General features: G+C 47.5%; 1 protein-coding gene across 10 annotated transcripts in view; it reads left to right on the forward strand.

Moving 5' to 3' along the window:
* Nucleotides 1-18,951, forward strand: part of ULK1 (unc-51 like autophagy activating kinase 1) — an 80,905-nt gene extending 61,954 nt beyond the window's left edge. For 9 of the 10 annotated variants that reach the window (XM_030500572.1, XM_030500573.1, XM_030500577.1 and 6 more), the window contains 12 exons: nt 2,094-2,245; nt 3,058-3,141; nt 3,766-4,028; nt 4,643-4,827; nt 5,451-5,566; nt 6,162-6,305; nt 8,798-8,985; nt 11,646-11,824; nt 11,939-12,057; nt 13,973-14,130; nt 14,330-14,465; nt 16,371-18,951. In XM_030500572.1, the coding sequence (XP_030356432.1) occupies nt 2,094-2,245; nt 3,058-3,141; nt 3,766-4,028; nt 4,643-4,827; nt 5,451-5,566; nt 6,162-6,305; nt 8,798-8,985; nt 11,646-11,824; nt 11,939-12,057; nt 13,973-14,130; nt 14,330-14,465; nt 16,371-16,426 (1,780 nt within the window). In that variant the 3' untranslated portion in view covers nt 16,427-18,951. The remainder of the gene's footprint in view (nt 1-2,093; nt 2,246-3,057; nt 3,142-3,765; nt 4,029-4,642; nt 4,828-5,450; nt 5,567-6,161; nt 6,306-8,797; nt 8,986-11,645; nt 11,825-11,938; nt 12,058-13,972; nt 14,131-14,329; nt 14,466-16,370) is intronic. The other variant, XM_030500574.1, reaches the window with a different exon arrangement.
* Nucleotides 18,952-21,647: the final 2,696 nt, after the last annotated feature.

A 21,647-nucleotide genomic window follows, 5' to 3' on the forward strand; every position in this document is an offset into this window, starting at 1 on the left:
TCTCTCTCACCATCACTTCCTCTAATCAGCAAATTCAGTAGACATCCTTCAGGAATGGAAGGAGAAAACTTCATCAGGCATTTAGTATGTGATTCCACTTTTCCATCAGGTGTATCAGATAGGCCATTACAGCCAAGTGCCGCATCATGTTTGCCAAGTCACTTGACGTACACTCTTGTTTCTGAACACTCAACCACTGTCATCTGACTGGCTCGTGTATGCCCGTGTAACATAGCCTGGTGGTGGATAGATAAGTTGCTTGTTGAGGTGGTAATTATGTGTGGTTACTTTTGGCCACATCACCTGTCTTGCTCATTTGCTTGCTTGCTTATCCCATCATAGGGTGGCATTTGACATTCCACATCTTTCAGCAGCAGCAGTCAGCTGGTGTTTTTTCTTGCAAGAGCCTGATAGATAGTATGCAGCCTTCTGGAGGGCTCATATTCTAGAGAGTTAATGGGGCAGCAATACTTTATGTCACTGAACATCCTAGTATCTTTTCACCTTGCCAGGTGTCCATTTCCTTACTGTGTATTCATTTTGCTTCAGGGCCAGGCACTTCAGAGATTAGGCCTCTGAATCTTGGAGCAACCTGAAGAGAAGTGCTTTTTTAGGTTAAAATTTTAAACTATTTCCTTTCTTTCCAAGCATGTGAATATAGCATGGATTCACTTGGCTGCAAAATATAGTAACATATTGAAGGGGCAGGGTCAAATCTCAGCTACTGAAATAGATTTATTATTGTTTATTTATTTATTTTCTGAAATGTGGCATACAGTAAAGCATACACCTTGTAGTCTTGTTGGGTTAGATGTACTGACATTTCACCAGGATGACCTTGCCACTCCTGGGTAATGTAGCTAGCCCTGCTTGCACTGCCAAAACCTATATGTCTTTGTTCCTCCTGATCAGATATGTATGGACAACTTAATGCGTTGTCACTGGGAGGGGAGGCAGGATACCTTGGTGAGAGCATCTTACAGTGGCTTGAGCACAGAGGGGGGGTTTCATCATATTTGTTGATTCCTGTCCAGAAAACCACCTGCTGGCTGAGACTAATGTTCTTTTAACAAGAGAAAAAATGTTTCCAAATTGAGAGTAGAATAAAGGACTTGATGAAAAGACTCTTTTTCATACAGAGGAGAGTAATGGGAATCTTGAGGGAAGGAGCCTGGAGAGGCAGAATGACATTTTGTAAATAGAGTTTAGGTTGTGTGTTCTTAATGAGTGGTGAAAACATTAAATTACTGAGAAATAATTGATGTACAATAATCCAGTCTCTCTCCAGAGAGATGGTGTGGATGTACTCGCTTTCCTGTTAGTCAGGTTTCCTCTTTTGTTTCATTTTAGCAGCAGAGTAACACTTGAGGTACCTGCATGTGTGGGCTGTACAAATTAGTTGTAACTCCCTAAGGTGAGGCTTCACAAGGAGTTAAAGGAGTTTGGAGCCCAGGCAGTTCTGACTGTCCAGCCCCAAAAGAAATTCCTCTGGGTGGTACTGAACTGTTTCAGATCTGACAGCCACACATTGCTCTGTTTTGCTCTGTAACTTCTGATTTGAGTCAAAGCTGTGTTGCAGAGAGTGCCTTTGGCACAGCTTACCTCCACATCCTACAGCCTGCACTCACAGAGCTTTCTACCTGACAGGCTGCTCTGACAAAAGGGCAAGTGGCTCAGCACAGGAGCTAGACTTGAATAAAGCCCTCTCAGGGTATTCTGAAGAGATTGCCTAAAATAAACGTCTGGATGTGGCAAGATAGGAAACTGTGTCATGTTCAGGATTGATGTAGAAACCTGAAAGCATCTAAAAGTGACTGAAAAATGACATGGTTTCTTGTACAGCTAAGCTAATCTCATTCTTTCCTTTCATTTGTTTTGCAAAATCTTGTTTGGATTGAAACTCTCAAGAACAAGGGTTATCATCATAAATCTGTATTGGTGTAGCCGTAGGACTGGGGGATTTTCATCCAGGATAAACAGTCATGAAGCTCTGCCTTCTGTGGAAGTAGCTCCGTGTGTGTGTCTGTGGTGCTGTTCTTACTCTTCTCACTGGCATCTGGAGTAACCTGTGTTCTGCTGTTGTTTCCTTTAAGATCTGGTACGGTCCGGAGGTCTAGCAGTACAAGTCCTCTTGGTTTTCCTAAAACTGGTGCTTCCCCTCCTTATGCTGGAGAGCATGGATCTGTGCCCAGCTCTAGAAAGCTCTCCTTTGGCGGTGCCAAGCCGTTTATGCCATCACCGCAAGGTAAGATGTCAACTGGCATGTTGCTGCCCTAATAAAATCATGTGCCTCTTTCCTGTAGCTGCCAGGTAATAGGGAATTCAGATTGTTGTGTTCTCCCATGGCTCTTCTCAGCAGATTATTTGACAAGTGTTTTGGCCTCAGTAAAATGGAGAGGAAGATCCCTCTTAGCCCCAGGAGAGGCAAGCTTTGTTTTGGTGCCTGCATCAAACATTTTGCTGCCCTCTGAAGGGGGCTTCTGTAAGTGCGAAGTATCTTTTTACTGACTCGGGCTGGGATAAGAAAAATAATACAAGGCAATTGTTGTCAGAGCAAAATTCTGAGCAGCTTTGGAAGGGCTTGAATTTTGCTGTTCAAACTGAGTAGTAGTGTCTGAATATCCAGTAGCCTGACACAGATGCAAACAAGCATTTCATGTGGAAAGGGATAAGAAAAACCCCAGTGTGCAACTGATGCAATTTGCTGTTTTTAATAAAGGCACAGACTCTGATGTAACGAGCTATTCTATATCCCTGGTGTTTCCAATCCTATATTTATTAGTCTCTGATGGTGGAGAAATGCAGAATATTCATATTCTATTCCTCTGAATTAATAGCACTGCAAAGTCAGACAAAAATGTGCTAAACTAATAGCAAACAGAGGGGTTTTTTCCTCCTTTTACAGTTGTTGTTGATCTTTTCACTATGCAGCTAGGGCTGAGAAGATGGAAAAGATTACTAGCGTCTTTCTGTAAAACAGGTGGTGCATAATGTTGTCATTGCGTATGGAAACTTAATACTGGATAAACTTCTTTTTCTCATTGTGTTCTCTCAAAGTTGGAACAATCCCAGAGCAGCCCAGCCAGACTGTTATCCCATCTTCTCTTGGAGCAGATGTGAGAAGCCGGATTCCTGTTGCTGGTGCGTTTGTTTAGTCCTTACCTTCCTTCATTACTCCTATGGATAAGGCCAGAACGATAGTCTCAGGGCATTCAGGGCTGCATGTGTTCCTTTGGCAGCTTCTCTTGATGCTTGGCCAGCCAGGATTTCTGTGTGCTGGTAGGTGTTGGGGTTGATCCATTCACATCCCATCAGCCAGTGTCCTCCAGTGCTGACAGACCCTGTGTCACAAAAACTTGAATTTGGGACTTTGAAGTCAATGGATTCAATGAAGGAAAAGGATCTCAAAACCCAAAACAGCCCCTCTGCCAAGTGACCTGCTTGATGTGCAATTTCCTTGCTTCTGAGCCATGACAGTCAGGGTCCCTTTCTCTGTAAAGGCTGCAGTGAAGGAGAGAAGCTATACCCTTATTTCCCTGTTCATATCTCTTCCTCCTGTAGAATCAAAAGCTGATCAGGCCTAGCAGTTTCGTGGCACTGGTCAGAGTGCCATCCTTAGCCACTCACTGAAGGCTGTGATCTGTAGATGCTTGAGCTTGATGTAGATGTGTGAGTTGGAGATGTTTGATCCCTGGTCTTGGGATCAGGCTGACATTTTGTGTTAGAACCAGCAAATGATGTGGTTTGTCACTCTGGGCCCTCCAGGTTCCTCAGCACCTGAACACTCTTCTCGAGGGATGGGCTCCCGGCTCCACAGTGCTCCCAACCTGTCGGATTTGCATTCCTGCAGGCAGAAGATAACCAAGCAGCACTCTGATCCTCTTGTTGCTCACTTCGGTCATACCCCAGTCAGCCAGCCTTTGCAGATCCACGGCTTGCAGCACTGCCGGCAGCTCAGATCCTCACCGAAGCTGTCTGAGTTCATGCAGAGAAGCCCTTTGCCAACGATAGTGGGCTCCCCTACAAAGGTATGTCAGGGAGTCTGCTTTTGGGTTTCTCATAGCTCGATCTTCTGGGTTACTTGGGGATGAACTGCTGTGTAACTCTGACCTGGATTTATCACCGCTCGTCTGCTTTCCTTCAAGGGCTGTTTAGTGATCTGTGTGAAATGGGGCAATGTCCTAGTTCTTAGTGGACAGATCTCCCTTGGCAGCAGTGTTCACCCTGAGCAGAGGCCAGGGTTTTAAACAGGCAGTGAAAAGGAGCTGCCCAGATTAGGCAGAAGCACATTAGTGAGCTGCAGTGCCTGGGCTGGTTTGCACACAGTGACTGGGCTGGTGACACAAGTGTGTGTCCAGGAGGAATCCCCAGCAGGGATGGGTGAGCAGGCAACAACCTGGTGTCCAGTGCAGAGCTGGGACAGCCTTTTCTCTGCTTATGTTAGGCTGCTACAGGTTTTCAGCAGTTTGTTGTCCTTTCACTTTAGTCTTTCCGGGACTGGGGACAAGTAAGAGCATGGGATGGGATTTCCACGTCCTTAGGTTGTTAAGCATACAATTTAATTTTGATAAATAATGGGGGATGAGGGGAACCTTCCTCCTTTGTTTTAAAGATGGGTCTCTGTTTTTTCTGTTCTTCTCAGGCTGTGTCCCCGTTTGAGTTTCCCAAAACCCCAAGTTCCCAGAATCTCCTCACCCTCTTGGCCCACCAGGGGGTCATGATGACTCCAACACGGAATAAGACCTTGCCAGATCTGAAGGAGATGGGTCATTTCCACTGCCAACAAACTGGCTTGGGATTGAGGCCCGTGGAAGAGATCAAGGGCAGGTGAGCTATAGTCTGCTTTATTCACTGGTGCTTTGTTTCCTAATACAGGACAGATGGGGCAAATTTCAAACCCATCTAACACTAAGGTTTCATCAAGTGGGGATGCAGGATTTGGTTATTAGACCAGACTCTCTGCATTATGCAGGTGTGTGCCTTGCACTGTCATGGATGAAAGGGTATTATGGGTGTTCCTTGTCCATCAAACAGTGGGCACAGGGCTTCAAACCAGAGATGTGTTTGAAAGCCATGTGCAGACTGTCAGCAGCATTGCAGGATACAAAGTCACTCAGGTGTTAGTGTTCCTGCAGCTTTCTCCAGTGATCTGGAGGAGTCCTCTGATGCTATTTTCTGTATCTTCCATCAAAGAAAACTCGTGTTGTAATAATGCTGTAGTCAGTACTTGCATTACTGCAGTTAGTCACAGTAGTTGCATGCTTTCTACAAGTAGCAGGAGGTGCTTCAGGTGCTCTGTCGAAAGAGGAAGAGTGGTTATTTCAGCTCCAGACTATTCACTGTGTGGTGTTAAGTGGTTGTGGGCCAGGAATGGCACAAACTGGAGAGGAAGGTAGCCGAAACACTGCACCTCTTGACTTTCTGCATCATGTTGTATGTCCTCTTTTTAGATCTCTGAGCACAGGCAGGCTCACTGACCTGCTTCTGAAGGCAGCGTTTGGGGCACAGATCTCAGAAGCTGGCAGCAACGATAGCCTGAACAATGAGAAGCCAATGGAAATTGCAGGTAGGTGGGGAGGCCAGGCTGATCTGGGTGGATATCCTGGCTTGGGGTGAACAGTTTGCCTACATGCTTCCTACAAATGGGAGGCTCCTTTTCTGATGGCTTTTGGCAAAGGAAGTGGCTGCAGTGTGTGAGGAGTGTAATGATGTTTGCCTTCTCTTTTGGAGCGCTGGAAGGTCTGTGGGCTACGCGTGCGGTGTAATTGTTGGCTAGTGGTGTGATTTGTGTAGGCAGGGCTTCCTCTTTGGCCTCTTCTGAATGCGATAACATGTGGAAGTGGGGACTTTCTGCCAGGCTGCTCGAGTATGAATGGTGGCTCTGCAAGGGTGGGTCTTCCTGGGCTTGCAGGTTGGGAAGCGAGGAGGGAAGAACAGCTGCAGCAATGCCGTGATGCTGCCAGGCTCGTGTCCTGTAGTCCATGCCAGCCTGTCCTGTTGTGTTCGTGGGGGATGATGCCTCCAAAGGGAGCGCTGGCCTCTGCTGGTAACCACTGTCTCCCAAGAGAGTCTGCAGGAACACAAAACCGCTGGGTGAGGCACACCATGCTCTGAGTAACTTTCCTGTAATGCCAGTCTGCACCTTTCAACTGTCTCCCCAGCTCCCTCAGGTGCTTACGGAGGGACCCTGCACTCTGGTGCCCGGGCTGGGGGCTCTGCCAGCCCATCCCCAGTGATTTTTACTGTTGGATCCCCTCCCAGTGGAACAACCCCCCCACAGACCACGAGGACCAGGATGTTTTCAGGTAAAGGGCTGATACCTACCTGCCTGTTCCAGTGGGAATGCCTGGGGGCAGAGCAATGTGTTGAATTCCTTGGTGCTGAACACTGGTGGTGGCAGAGGGCTGCTCAGAGCAGTCCGTGGAGCTCAGCTGGTCTAAATGCTTTTGAGGTTCTCGTGCTGGCTCCTGCCAACCACAGTTATTGGTGATGACTGTTTGCACTGGCAAAAGGACTAATGCCAGATAGTGGTTTTCCAGTACTGGAAGAGACAGACAAACTCTTGTTTTACTTCATTGCTCTCTGCTTCAGGAACGATGCTGCAGCTGTTCATAGATCCAGTGTTGCTGATAGGCGAACAGATGTAAAGTTTGTGTTGTGTTCTGAGCATTTTGGATGAGCTATAAAAAACAAGCGTGACCATCCGTGTGCAACAGTTTCAGTGCACAAATACTGTTAGGCTCTTACGTAAAGTTACTAGTGGTGTTACTTGTGCTCTGAGCTGCCTAAGTAGGAGATGGGGAAGTGCACTCCTGCTTGACAGATACTTCTTGTAAGACACCGAGTGCTCTGGCCTCATCAGCCAGCAGTTGAGGCTGTGGCAGTTGGCCTTTTTGGGATAGTGTGTCTGGCAGCTGGAGTCTGTGTTCCATTTAAGAACATTTTTTATTTGCATTTTTGGCTTCTTTGGGTTCTCGGCTGTTCCTCATCTGAATGTTGTTGACTCTGTTGTTGTTAATTACTGCAGGAAAGGTTTGGATGTAACCACAATAAGCTGCTTGACTGGGGTGGGGACACACATGGGCTCTGTTCCTGGGTATAGCTTGCATTTCCATCATAACTAAAACCACTCACATCCTTGATTGTCTGGAAAGTTGGGACCATAATCCTTTCTTTGTCTCATCTATTTAGAGGGTAAGCTCTGTAGGGCAGACACTCTTACAAAGTGCGTGATGGGCCTGTAGCACAACGGAGTTACTCTCCTGGCTACAGCCTCTAGCTACTACTGCAATGTTATGTATAGAGAATTCAGACTTCCCGTATTGCTTTTGCAGGGATAATAGCATTTGGAAGTAGATCCAAGCACCAGTTTTTAGCAGGTTGATACTTAAATGCTTAAGGGTCTGCCAAACAGTCAAGATCTCAGATTGGATGCCTGAAAGAGAAGGCTGTTGAATAGTGAACTTACAATACATACACAGCATTAGATCAAGGCAGTCAAAGCAATGCTGCTTGATGCTTTATTTATTAGGTCTGTGGAGTAACTCCTTACATTATAGTTAATACACAAAGTTAATGGTGAAAAGGGGAGCTTTGCAAGCTGAAACTCTGCACCCTGAGTGCTTGGACAAGCCATGAGTAAGATCTCTTGATGCATACAGAGGCAGAGCCTTTTCATGAGTCATCATAACAATTTTGCAAACAGCCTCTCGGCATTACAGGGTATCCAGGATGTGATATTGTTGGTCCTTCTCTCTCTCTGAAAGATCTGGCAATACTCTGCCAGTCTTTGATGATCCACTTAGCTTTGAAGCATAGCTGCCAACAGGGAGGAGAGGAGACTGTGCCTCTCTGTAGATCAGTTGTGCATTATTATATTGCTGAAACTTCTGAAGGCAGGGCAGGGCAGCAAATTAAATTCATGCGTAGAAGAGAAACATCTCCCACCAAAGGATCAGTGACAGTGGAGAATATTGCCTTGGTAGAATTAGCAGAGTATTGTAGCTGGTATTGGCATCCCCCTGTGAGACAGAACATATCTCTCTGTGGCAGTGGATATAAAACCCTCTGGAGTGGTGAATGTGTTATGAATACCCTGAGACAAACTCCTTTTGAAGTGTCCATCTTTTATGTGCAGTGTGCTCTTAGAGCGGACTCAGTGGTCAAGAAGGGGAAAAGATGATGGTGAGGGGATTGTCTGATGGACATCGTACGTACAGGTTCTACTGAATCCTGAGGTTAGGGTCCTGGCTCAGCTGAAGTCACTTATTCTCTGCCCAGCCTCCTATCTGTAAAGAGGGGAAAGCAGAAATGCAGGGCATGTAATGGAAAGCTCTCCTGGTTTGCATCTAAGGGGTTGATGTTTTAAAACCATAATAAAACCCTCACTTATCAGAGGTGCTCATTCAGTGATAGGGAGCCAGGGTTCAAACCATGCTGATCCATGACTGGGAACTTGGCTGTGGTGTTGTATCATAAAAATCAGCTCAAGAAATTACAGGAGGATTCAGAAGGGGTTTGGATAAAAAAAGAACGAGTACTCCTGAATTGTCCCCATAAACAACAGACATTCTGGAAGGTGTGTTAAATCTGCTTGAGCTCGTAAGCTGGGCTGCCCGAGTCGCTAAGGAGCTTAGTTGGGGAGTGGTTATTCTGCATCAAGAGTTCTTGCGTCCTCCTCCAAAGTACCCGTTGCTGGCTCCTATCAGATCCAGGATCCTGGATCCTACAGGACTGTCCCCTCTGTTGACCTACTATTAATACTTTCAGTAATCCCTTTGCCTGTTTTTCTTCCCAGTGGGGTCTTCCAGCTCTCTCAGTTCTGGAGGCTCATTCACCGGCAGGCACTTGGCAGTGGGAACTGGTGGGGATGCTGCGGAAGGCCCCTCAAGTCTCCGGTACGCTTTTGCTGATCCGATCACGGCCAACCTGGAAGGTGCTGTTACATTTGAGGCACCAGAGTTGCCCGAAGAGACGCTCATGGAGGTGCGTATATCCTGGGCAAAGGATGGAGGAGTAAAAGTAAAGCAAATCCAGAGGTCAGATATCTAACTCCATGTTTACAGCCAAGGGGGTTGCTTCTGAAGATGGAGCTAACTGGTTTCAAGAGAGCAAGGCCAGTGCAGTGCTCAGAAAGCCCAGGGCACGCTTGGCACAGTGACTTTTGAGTCTGCTGCCAAGCTGTTTGATCCATGACCAGGGTTAAAAGTCACCATTTCCAAAGCTGAAATTGCGTGTTGGAAACACCTGGTGCATCCTATAGTAACAGCTTCTGAAGAAAACCTGGCTAGTTTGGGCCTTTTCCCTTGTAAAAGGCTCAACATAGCTGACTTGAGAGCGTGAGTAGCTCAGTGTATCACACACTGCCTCCCGCATGCACTTGGGGAGTCAGGCAGTGATACAGCCCCAGCTGAAAGAATCTGAACTAGAGTAAACCTGACACTTGTGTTAGTGATGGGAGTGGGGGGACACCATGTTCTGCACCAGAACAGCTGAACCGGATTGTGGAGCTGAAAGGCTGCCAGGCTCCCCTTCTCTGCGGGCTGAAGCAGAGCAAATGCTTTTGTAGCTGAGATATATTTGAAATGTAGGTCAGGCTGCCCATTTGCAGCAGAGGTGGGAGGCAGATTCAGGCACAGTTTTAGCTCTACTCGTGATGCCTCCTTGGGCTGTCTGCGACTGGGGAATGTTCTTTGTATCTGTATTTGCCAGTGCTGCTAAAAACCCCTAGGTAGCCACAGAGATACGCTTATATTGTTTTAAGGATGTGGGTTTGCTCTTCTGCTTCAGATTTTATTTAGCTCTATTTTTGTTGTTAATTGTGCATTGAATTGCATCGTTTGCTTAATTACCTGCAGAGCCACAGGGTTAGGACTTTCAGCACTGGTGTGATTGCAATAGTAGAGAGTTTAAGTGAGCATCCTACCTATGTGAGGTCCCAGAAGTATGGGGCTCTGCCAGCTGCCACCACTGTGGACACTGGACTGAATTGTCCTAAGGAAGTATCAACTTGATCTTGTTAACAGCGCTCAGCTTCTGTCTGTAATAAGTCATTTGGTTTCAGTCATTATTCCTGCTGAGCACAATAATCCATTTGCACATCACAAAACCTTTACAGCATATTTCAAGACCCCTTTGTGCCCTGTGGAGTTGGCCAGAATGCAAACCCGGCAGGCTTTCTGATTGCTGCTCATATTTTCAGGGCATTGAAATCTCACTGTTTAAGCACCCTTGTTTATCTTGAGCAAAGCTGTTGTGTTCAGATGGGTGGTTCTTCCATCTTCTGTAGAAGTTTCTTTAGGTGCAGACAAGGCAAATTAGAGGTTTTAGTTTCTTTTGGAGTGCTTTAAAAACAAAATACAGATGGCTACAGAAGGAAAGGCTCTTGTGATGCCAAATGAGGCCATGAATGCCAGGATAAGTAATAGAAGCCAAGAGGAAGGACTGTGCATTGGTTAGAGATACCAGGCTGAGACCTGCATGATCTCAGCAGTTTCCTGCTGTGCCACAAACTTGTTATATGACTTGGCAATTACTTAATCTCCAAGTTCCTCCTCTGCTTTTAAAGACAATAGAGGAAGATGGAGATAACACTTCCTTACCATACTGGACTGTCCAGCTAGCAAGACAGTGGGAGGAGAGATTCATAATTCAGATAGTCAAAGCTGCCTTAGCAGCTAAGTGCCAGAGCCAGTGAATGAGAAAGAAAAGCTTGCAGAACTTGAGGATTAGGGGGGGGTGCTGGTAAATTCATGTGGGAAACATCCTTACCAGCCCCCTTTGAGAGAACTGAGCCACTGAGTATGTGAAGATCAAGCAGGTTAGAGAGTACAAACAATGGAGTTGCAGCTGATCCGGGCAGCAGTTCATTTTGTAGACCCACATGCACACAGTTTTTCCGCAAATACTAACTTTCCAAACATGCTTGCGGTGACTTAAGCAATGCAACTTCCCAGAAACGGGATAATCCCCTTTGATCTGTAATAGCAGAAGAAAAACTACTTTGAACTGAACATAGCACTTAGCGTGAGAGGCTCTCTGCCCTCAATAGCTGGACAGGAGTTGCAGATCAAAGGTTGTCGTTGCTGTCTCTTCAGAGGACCTCACCCAGGACTCACTGCGCTGAACTGAGAGAATATAAAGACCAAGAGCTAAGTGAAGGCTGTAGGGTGGGACACACTTTGCAGTTGTTTGCAGCATAGGAGGTTGTCACTCTCAGGAAGTCTACACATACATTCAGTTTTGTACCAGCATTGCTGTGGTGGGAACCGGAGCTGGGCCCATAGCGCAGATGGGCTCTCCCCCTTCCTGGCTGACTTCTGGAAGAGTCCCACAGAGCTGGGATCCTCCTTGAGAAGGGGTCATGTATCTTTGGAGCATCTCACCAGCTTCTCCAGGGAGCTGCCTGGAAGTTTCTGGCCTGGGGCTGTTACTTGCTGCTATAGCTGTGGAGGAGGAACTGGTGTTGTGTGTGGGCTTGAGGCTGAGTTTGTCTGTCCCTACCCAGAGCAGAGGTGTAGCGGATTTGGGGCTCAGGTGTTACTTCTGTAAGCTGGGATGAGCTGCTGGCACAGCTCTAGGTGATCAGCCTTCCCTCATGTGCCAGCATTCCCTCTGTAACCCCTGTCTTGGCATCCGTTCAACAGCAAGAGCACACTGACATCCTGCGCAGCCTCCGCTTCACGCTGGCCTTTGTCCACTACGTGATGGAAATTGCTGCCCTTAAAGGCAGCTCCAGCGAGATGAGCAGCTCAGTGACAGCCGAGTACCAGCTCCAGGAGAGCGTGGTGGCCGACCAGATCAGCCTCCTCAGCCGGGAGTGGAGGTAAGGACCGGGAGAGGGATGCCAGATCCCAAGCCTTCCGTCACTCCCTCCCGTAGCAGAAGTCCTTCAGGACACTTACCACTGTCCCTTCAATCTATTGTGCTTTCTTTACAGCTATGCAGAGCAGCTGGTGCTGTACCTGAAAGTAGCAGAGCTTCTGTCCTCGGGGCTGCAGATGGCCATAGAGCAGATCAAAGCTGGCAAGCTGTGCCTCTCCTCCACTGTCAAGCAAGGTAAGGGGCTGCTGGGCACACGGCACAGAGGATTCCTCTGGAATGGAAGTGTTAAAAGTATGGCAAAGGGTGTGGAGTGGGTTGAGTGAGTGTGAACCCCAACCCGTATGCCCAGGGGCTTGTATCTTATTGTCCCCTTTACAACCAGGTCTGTTTTTATTAACACTGAGGGGATTGTTCCTCTCTTCACATCAACTTCATGTCCCAAAGCTCTTGCTCATGCCCTGGTGAGAATCTTCAGCACTGATTAGTGAGAGGGGGATGTATCTTATCTGATTGCTTGTTCATCTCTGTCTCAGGTGCTTATTTGTACTTGAGTAAGCCCAACTTAATTACACAGTGCATGTCCTAGGAAGTGCTTAGCTGGCAAATGGAGACCTGTGTTGGCAGTGATGATTTTTCAAGTGAAACAAAAACACAGGAAGCACAGTACTGGTAATGCCAGCGTCACTTCTTTGTTAGTGTTGCAGCCTTAATGTTTGCATCTGACTGGCTGGCTTGTGATGCAAGCTGGCTGTGATTCAGTGATTAGAAAAAAACAGTTTTAAAACTACCATTGTAATGGCAGTTGAAGTACTTGACCCACCAGCCACCTTCCCCAAAAGCTCAGCCTGTGAAAGCACTCGTGTTGCCTTGGGATGGGGTGTAAAATAGTAGCAGTTAAATGCAGTGAGCACACAGACCTCGTAGCAGGCACTATGGGGCAAAATACACAGGTTTAGCTGCACATCTTCCACAAGTTCAGGCTAACAGGAAAGTTGTCATGACCCAAATCACTCCTTTCAGGGCAGATTGCAACATCCAGATTTGTCGTGTAATTTGTCCTCCCATGTGTGGAAATTGGGCAAGGCTGTCTTGTCTTGTTTCTCTCACCACAAAATCTGTTCCCTTTAGGCTTTTCAGGGCACAGTTGAGGACAAGAGGGTTTTCAAGATAGTTGTGTCCCATGTATATGGAAAAAGCAGGGAAGCATGACAGGACACTGCCCTGGAATGTCCTTTGGCGGTGTGTGCAGGCAGGGTCTGTACCCACAGCAGTGTCTTCTCTGCCTCTCTTGCTGTCTTACCTCTGCCTGGGAAGGCTAGATTGGGTTGTGAGGCCTGGCTCTCATGTGAGGTTGCACCTCTGCATCGTAGCTGCGAGAGGCTGGTTCATGGCATGTGTTGATTTGCCTCCCCCAGGAGCGAATGGTGCAGTGTGGGGGATTTTCAAATGTGCACGTAGCAGTTAATACTCATCAGATGCTTGTGGGAGTTTGTATTCATAACTTTGTATAGGCCATGACATGCAGCTAAGGAGACTCAAACCTGGGGCATCACTTGCTGATTTGGATTGGTATTTGACCAGAATCACACTTGATTCCTGATTCTCTATCTCATAACCTTCTCATACAAGCTGCCGTGGTTCAGGAAAGGAGGTGGCCTTTCACAGGCATCAGCGTCCTTTCTTCCTGGGACAGCAGAGTCTCAGGAGATATTCCCTTGCTTAGTCAGTGCTGCTCATCCACACGCAGCTCCAGCAGCTACCGCACACTAGTCACGTACTTCTTCACGGCACGTCATCACCCATCAAGTAGCAGAAGCTTTGTATCTGGCACGTCTGTTGCTTCTGGTGTGCATGAGACATCTTGCACGGTGCAAACTGCTCTGCCTTGTGGCGGCTGAAGGAAACAGAAATAGACCTGGCCTCAGGTGAACTGGGCATATGTGTAGGTGTTGCCACGTGCAGGCTTGTAACTGGTGAAGGTGACAGAGGAAGGAGAAAGACCCTGTTGGTACAGCAGGTACTTCCCTACCAGTCTTCTGGTTTGACCCTGTTGTCTTGAAGTTACTCATTTGGGTTCCTGTACATGGAGATAGGGAGGCACAGGGAGAACTGGGAGTAGTGCCTAAAGCATTTCTTTCCTTTACTCTAGTTGTGAAGAAGCTGAATGAGCTTTACAAATCCAGTGTCTCATGCTGCCACTGCCTCAACATGAGACTCCAGAGGTTCTTCTTGGACAAACAGAAACTCATGGATCGGATCAACAGCATCACTGCAGAGAAGCTCATCTTCAGCTATGCTGTGCAAATGGTAATAACCACATAGTGCCTGGCAACAGAGTTAGCACAGAGCGAGCGTTGGGCACTAATGGTTCCTGCTGGTGGTCTTAGCCGGGTGGTTTTACTCATGATGCTGTGTGCAGCCTCTGGGTGAAGGAGGTGCTCAGGCAGCTGAGGGGCCATTGGGTCTGCTCTGGGGGTAACCTCTTGGCGCGGGGTTGTTGCTGCAGGTACAGTCTGCAGCCCTGGATGAGATGTTCCACCGCAGAGAGGACTGCGCACAGAGGTACCACAAGGCTCTGCTGCTCATGGAGGGGCTCCTGAACATCATCACTGAACAGGGGGACATAGAAAACATCAATAAATGTGAGTGTTCAGTGACTTCTTTTCTTCTCCCACTGCAACACGTGTTTTTCTAACTGCAGGGATGAGAAATTTCAGTACCCAGCATCCTTTTTTCCTCTGACCACATCTTGGTGGACATAGCAGAGATCTCTTGGCTTGTTACAGCTCCTCGTAGCCTTGCCTCCTGCTTTCCCAGTGGGAAAATTGTTAGAAATGCATGTCCCAGTTCTGAGCCATATTTTGAGTTTCCCATGCAGAGCAATTGCCAGGGCTTTGCTGGAGCTTTTGATGTGTGAAAGAACTCGCTGAAGGAAGTGGTTTGGCAACAGCAAGGGCCGGGTTTGGTTTCCAGCAAGAACCATCCCTCTGATTGCACAGAGCACTTGAATGTGAAACTGCAGCGGCTGTGGGGCAGTGATGGCCCATCAGCACAGCGAGAGCTCCTTCCAGCGGGGCTCCTTATGAAACAGGACTGCTCTCCAATCTGGTTCCCAGCCCCTGGCCTGGCTGAGAAGGCAGCAGACAAATACTTTCCTCATCAAGTGCTTGCTGTAGCAGTGAAAGCTGAACTCTTCCCTACTTGCTGTTGTTTGGCTTCCCTTCCCAGGGACAGATGGACCCCTCTGTCTGCTGCTCCAGGCTGTCACCTCCCTCATGCTCTCCCTTTGTCAGGAACGGTGTTACTGTGCTGCTGTGGGCTCTGCACTCGTGTGGAGTGGAAAGCACCGGCCTCACTTGCTCAGAGCACACTTTCCCTGCCCTTACAGCCGGGGTTAATTACCTCTCTTGTCCCTCTCTATGGGAGGCGGGCAGAGCGGATGGGGAATAGCCATCGTCTGTTGGAGCAGCTTGACTTGGCCACAGCCAAACCAGCCCATCTGCAGCCATCCCCGACAGCATCAGAGCGGCTGAAGGGAACGGCTGCAGCTGGCAAACCATTGCCTCTCCCCACTGCTGGCTACCCACTGCCTTCCGTGGGCCAGCATCCAGAGTGCTGCCGGGCTGCTCCAGCCATCCGTGCAGGCAGAGCTCGCGGATAGGTAATGAGAGGAGAGATTTCTGTCTCACAGGCAATCAGTCAGTTAATTATCACCAGCTCTCAGAGCTGACATGAGGCTCACTGAAGGAGAGCAAAGGGAGATTGGCAGGTCATGTGTGGTACCGGAGGACTCAGTGAACAGGGAATACTAAGTAGTGTCTGTTGTACTATTTCTTACCAAACCTAAATCACATCCTTTGTCCAGAGATACAGCTAATGCATCTAATAGATTTATTTTCCCAGGTGATATCCTGGTATTCCCTGCTTTACCCTATGTTCCAGCTTCCCGATTGAGCTGTTCTCTGGTAGGCTGTAGTGGCTATGCATTTAATTTTAGACCTCAGCTATATGATAACTTAATTCTGAAAAGTAAAACGATGAACCTAGAAATAACAGCAAGTCTTCCTGTGAGAGGAATTAATTCCACCAAACATCGAGCTTTTGAGAGAGTCTTGGGCACTCAGGCAATGAGGATCTGGCACTGACTGTGCTGGGCTGTGCTCAGTCTCCCAGTTGTAAGCCATGACAAATGGCATTGCAGACCTTGAGTCATCCTGCCTGCTGGCAAAAGCCACTCCAATAACTAAAAGTAAATAAGTTGTTCCCGGCAGCCGGTGGTTCTTTGTAACATCTCGATACCTCTGTCAGAACAGGCTTTCATTGCTGGATCTCTCATTATTCAGCCTTTTGACCTGTCCCTTCCCAGCGTGGTGACTGTGGTCAGATCCTCACCTAGTCTAAAGCAGTGCCTGGTAATGATTCTCAAGAGGCTGCTTAGATTTGATGCAGTTCTGCCTTTTCCTCCCAATCTCCAGCCTGTTTTGGTTGTCTTTCTGTTGCCAGGGAAATGAGAAGCTGATTTCTTGCGGTGTTGTTTTCTGTCCCAGGTAAGCTGTGCATCGAGCGCAGGCTGTCGGCGCTGCTGTCGGGGTTCTGTGCCTGATGTCAGGGTTGCTGTTCTTCGCGCCCCAGCTGATGGCTTTTTTTCCAGCGGCCTGCTGCTGCGGTGGGAAGTGATTCTGGCAGCAGGAGCCCTGCAGGATGAACTGCTCAGTGTTCCGTATTCTGACGCTTTGGGAAGTTGTTCCACGGACTCGGATTCCTTTGTGGGGATGCATGACTGCCCAAAGGCCTGGGCGAAGGTGTAGCCGATGTGGAAAGGTTTCCCTCTTTGGCAGAGGGGTTGAAGGATAGAAATCTGCTTCTTCCCAGCACTTTGAAGGATAAGACTGCTGCCTATCCCTCTTGCTTAAGAACAGGGTATTCCAGTGCTGTGTCCATTGCAGGCAATGGATGTGCTGAAACTGCTGGCTTCAGTTAACGTTGGAGGGTGTCATTCAGAAATCAAGGCCAGTTTGTGTACTTTCCCCTACCCAGCTGAGAGCCAGGCATCTTCAAGCTTCCTGGCACCCTGAGGCTCCCCTCCTTTCCCTCCGTTGTCCCCTCTCACATGTGTTTATGCCTTGGAGTGCTTACTGAATGGCAGAGAAGAGGGAGGCAGCTCCCTGTTGCCCGAGCGCTGCTGAAGTAGCTCCCACCTCAACAGACTTGCTGAGCAAGGCAGAGGAGGCGCTGCGCTGGGGCAGGTTGTGTTTCCCATGTGGGCAAACCACACAGGGAGAGAGACTCTGCACAGGGAACGGGAGGATGACAAAGTGTTAATGCTCCTGTGTTGGTAAGAAGCCAAAATGAACCTGTTCCTCGCTTGGTCACTAAGCTCAGCAGGATCAACTCGAAGGACTCGTGGCTGTTCAGCTCGGCCTCTCAGTAGGTATCTACCAGGAGGAAGCACTAGCGCTGTCCTGCTTTCAGCTGTTGGCTCGATAACCCCTTTCCTGGAGCCCTCACCCCACCCCAAACTGAAAACACTAGCTTTGTGAATCAAAGGAGCACTTTACACACTATGGGAACTTTGAGGAGTTGACTTTGCATCACACAACAACCCAGGAACATCACGACTGTTAGGAATGTTGTTCTTTTTATTCCTTTTCCTTGCTTCCTGGTTGTTTTATTGCACTACATGTGTGCGTATATTAATATGTATTCCTCTGGGTGAATATATATTGATATAGATATGGTTTGTGTGTAACTGTATGTATTTAACTGTACTGTATCTTGTGAGTGTGAGGCAAAGAGCACTGCAGTCTGTGCTGTTCCTCCTCCACACTGGGCAAAGCTGACTTGCAGTACCATGGTTTGTTTTGTTGTTTATTTAAATGTTCTTTTAAGGACAGTCAGTATAAAGCTTTTTAAAGAGCTCAAGAACAGGCGTTCAGATCCTACACACTTACAATTAGAAACCCTTTTTTTTTTTAAGTTTTATTTGCTGCTTCGTGTTTTTTATAAAGAAATCTTGTAGTGTTCAGTTTTATGTTCAGCATTTCTTCTAAGGAGACTCTGTAGCCAAATGAGACTGCGAGTGCGAGTGGCTCTGGTTGAGGCTTCGGATGCTGTGAGCATGTGTGAGAGGAGAGCTGGCTGCCTTTCCGTCTGCGTGTGCATGTGTGTGTCTTAATTTATCAGTCGTGGCAGTATTCTGTTAGCGCTGGGCAGAAAAGGATCTTTGAAAGCAACTCAAAACCTCAGGCTTTGTTTTTTTTGGGATTTAAACATATTTTGCACATGGTGGTTAAGTCCTCGTCGCTTTTTTTCCTCTCAATATTGGCACGTTCAGTGTGATACTTTACAAAGGGTTTCAGGAGCAACTCGATTGACTTTGGAGCTGGCATCATCTTTGGCAACGTGGGTGTTGAAACGCCAATAAATGAATTAAAAGAGATTCCCAGTCGCCCCAAACAGGGAAGTTTAAGTGTAGCTTTGACAAATGCTTCAGTGTTGGGCCGCTGTTACATCCTGCACTCGCAGCCTGCTGCTTCTGTGGCCGTTGTGCTTGTGCCTGGGACAAAGAGAACAGAAGATAAGGATACAATCCCAACCAACCAAGGCCCAGCCTGTGGATGGGAACGCCGAGGAGACCCAGACTGCTGCCCAGAGGCTATTGCCAGTTCTGCAAAGGGCTACGCTGCAGGAGGTGGCGCGGGAGCACTAAGCCAGGACTGACTCTGCAATACAGACACCCCGAGCCCCCCCGGCACACAGCGACAGCTCCAGCCCCGGACACGCGGGTGGGATGGTCCCTGCGCATGGCGAGCTCAGCACTAACCTTCCAGCCGTGCTTCATAACTTGAATGTATCAAAATCGTCCACATTCAATGTACACAAGTATATATTGCTCCAAAAAAAGCGTGGTTTACAGACCTACAGCCGGTATATATGTATGTGTTTGTGTATATACATACGAGGAGGTGTGTGTATGTGTATGGATACACACGCAAACACAAACGTGTATATAGATGTTTTTTCTCTCAATACTTGAAACTTAGCCACTGTGCTTGAAAAAAAACAAAAAAAAGACAAAAACACACAAGAAAACACATAAAAAAACCACCCCCAAAACTGGGGGGGGGGGGGGAAGAAAAAAATCAGACAGGTGATTTATTTTGCCATCACTTTGGTGACTTCCTTTTTTATCTAATTGCATGGAGCGTGAAACCAACTTTTTTTTGGTGAATAATATTTATTGCTTTGTAGACAAGGTATGCAAAAAGAAAAAAAAAAAACACACAAAAAAAGAGAAAAAAGCAAGAAACCAGCCCAAAAGCAGCCCCCACCGTTGTGAAGTTGCTAGTGTAGCCCACCTGCTGGTGTCATGGCTTCCTTCCTGTTGCAGCGTTTTGTGTCTGGCGTCTTCAATAGATTTCAAGAAACCTCAGTCTAATAAACACGTATCTTCAGGTTTGTGAGAGCAGATGGTGATGATGTTCTTTATAAGGCAAAATGCTTGATACTTTGTCAATGTTTTTTATTTGTGTTTTGTGTGACCTTATGTTGGGTTTTGTTTTTTTTGGCTTTAAATTGTACAACACCAATTTAAGAAAATAAAATTGATTTGAAATTGTTAGTGGCCTGTTGTGTCGGTACTTTATAATCCCAGTTAGCGCAGTGTCTGAGTGAGGTGTTCCATGTGTTTGGTTCTACCAGCTTTGACTTTCAGGTGAAAAAGTGCTGTTACCCCCTTTCACAGAGGGTGAAGCTCGGGACAGAAAAGCTCCGTTGCCTAAAGCCACACATGAAGCCTTTGCAACTGGAAAAGCTGAAGCCGGTTTCTAGATGGGTGCCGTAGTCACTGTTCATCATCCTTCTCACCTAGCCATGATCACCTCCTGCTATGGTTAGAAACTCTGTCATGAGTTGACAGCAGACCCCTTCCCATCCAGTTTGATGCTTAAGTATCATCCCTGTTTCAGTATTTACAAGTTGGAGCAATGTATTAGTTGGCACAAAGCACACTGGGGCAGGGGCGTCTGATGGCTGTAGAGGCTAAATGTAGGTTCAATGGTGGTGTCTTTATGAAACCTAATAGTTATGCATTACTTTAAACCCTATGGGTTTTTTAACCAATAGAGCCAGGCAGCTTGTTGCTCTACAGAAGGTACTTAAAGATGAAGCGTGAGCAGAGTGGTAAGATTTGGGTATTTTTAAATCAGTATTTTCCTGCCATATTTGTACTCACTGCAATTTGATGTTTGAACACAGTGGCACATGGGTTAGCTTTCTTGTGCCCATGAAGCTGTGCAAAAAGCCACTAGACATGGCAAAAGGTTCGATGAGGATGCTGTGAGTATTGGTCCTGACTTCAGGTGCCAGATGGGTAGTTGTAGTCCCTGCTCTGTCTGCATGGATAAACTACAGCTAAACTCTGCACTGGGATGTGAGAACCACGCTGAATAAACCAGTGCAGTCCTTCCACTTAGAGAAACTTTGGCCACAGAGGAGTAAACGTTGAAGAGCCAAATACCACAATTCTACCAGACGTTTCCCAAAATTCCTGTTGCTGGGCTGTGCATGTTGTTGTCTGTGAGCATCCCTGGAGATCCCTGTACGGGGTGACTCCGCATCACCCCACACAGCTACTCGCCTTTATTGTCTTCTGGTAAGAAAAGACCCGATTTCAAAATCCTGATGTACCATGAGCTGGAATTGTTTTTTCTTGCTCAGCCCTATTTATAACTCCTGTTTCCTGCCCCTGCCTTTCCCACCGCAGGGAACTGGACACCGCATATTCACTCTGTGAGAATGATCCTGCCTGGAAGCGCCGGGCTCTGGTCACTTGACGTTTGAGCTGACTCATGGGCAGGGATTCCTCTTCCCTACAGCGCTGCTCCACGCCTGGCAGCTCAGCACCGTTGATCTGTGGGGTTTTTGGTGTTCTGTGGGGGTTTTATAACATCTAAACCCCCCATTTTGTGGAAAAACCTTGTGTGTGTTTGTTCCTATGGCAGGGGGTAAAGAATGTCTGTGTGTGTATCTATATATAGCATATATAGATAGATACACACACACGCAAGTTTCTGATACTGAGGGTAAGGGAGGGAGTTTCTTTTGAAGCTGCCCCTGAAGAAGTTTGAGGGTTCAGGTGGAAAACCTATAGCCAAATGAAAGATCACTGCACGTCACATGCCCATGTGAACAGAGAACACTGCTGAATCCATAGGACTCTTTCAGAGGTGGCAGAGCAAAGGGGGGGAAAGTGCTGGCTGGAGAGACTTAACAGAAATAAACAGCCTCTTCTAAAAGCACTAAACCACGGGGCCTGGGCAGTTCACAGCACCCGTGAACATTGCACAACTTTCTAGATGTTGACTGTGACGTTTCACTGCTGTTGTTTCGAGGAGAAAACAAACCCAAGCAATTCTTCCAGCGTATTTGGCTTCGCTCCCGCGCTTTATATTTAGTTGTTGGTAAGTACGTCAGCAAAAACATGCTCATTCAACTCTGAAAGATCAGAGGTGACTCGGTGACATCAAGGAAGTCGAAACGGGTGGGTGTGTGTTGAACCAAGATACAAAGACCAAGCTTTAAAGCTCTTACAAAGCTTCACAAGGAGTTAACTCCTTCATGGCATATTTTAGCTCTTCACTTGCGATGCGTTGTGCCTGGTTACAGCTCCTGAGTGCTCACCTGAGCGGGGTGGTGGAAGCTGTGCTGGATGGAGGGGTGCTGCTGAGGGAGGAGATGGGCAGTGTGTGGCAGGGGGACCATAGGCTGCCACAGCTCTGCAGGGCAGCAGCTAACGCTCTCCAGCCAAATCCTAGCGGTTGGAT

Source organism: Strigops habroptila, chromosome 11 (assembly GCF_004027225.2).
Source record: "Strigops habroptila isolate Jane chromosome 11, bStrHab1.2.pri, whole genome shotgun sequence".
Taxonomy (NCBI): domain Eukaryota; kingdom Metazoa; phylum Chordata; class Aves; order Psittaciformes; family Psittacidae; genus Strigops; species Strigops habroptila.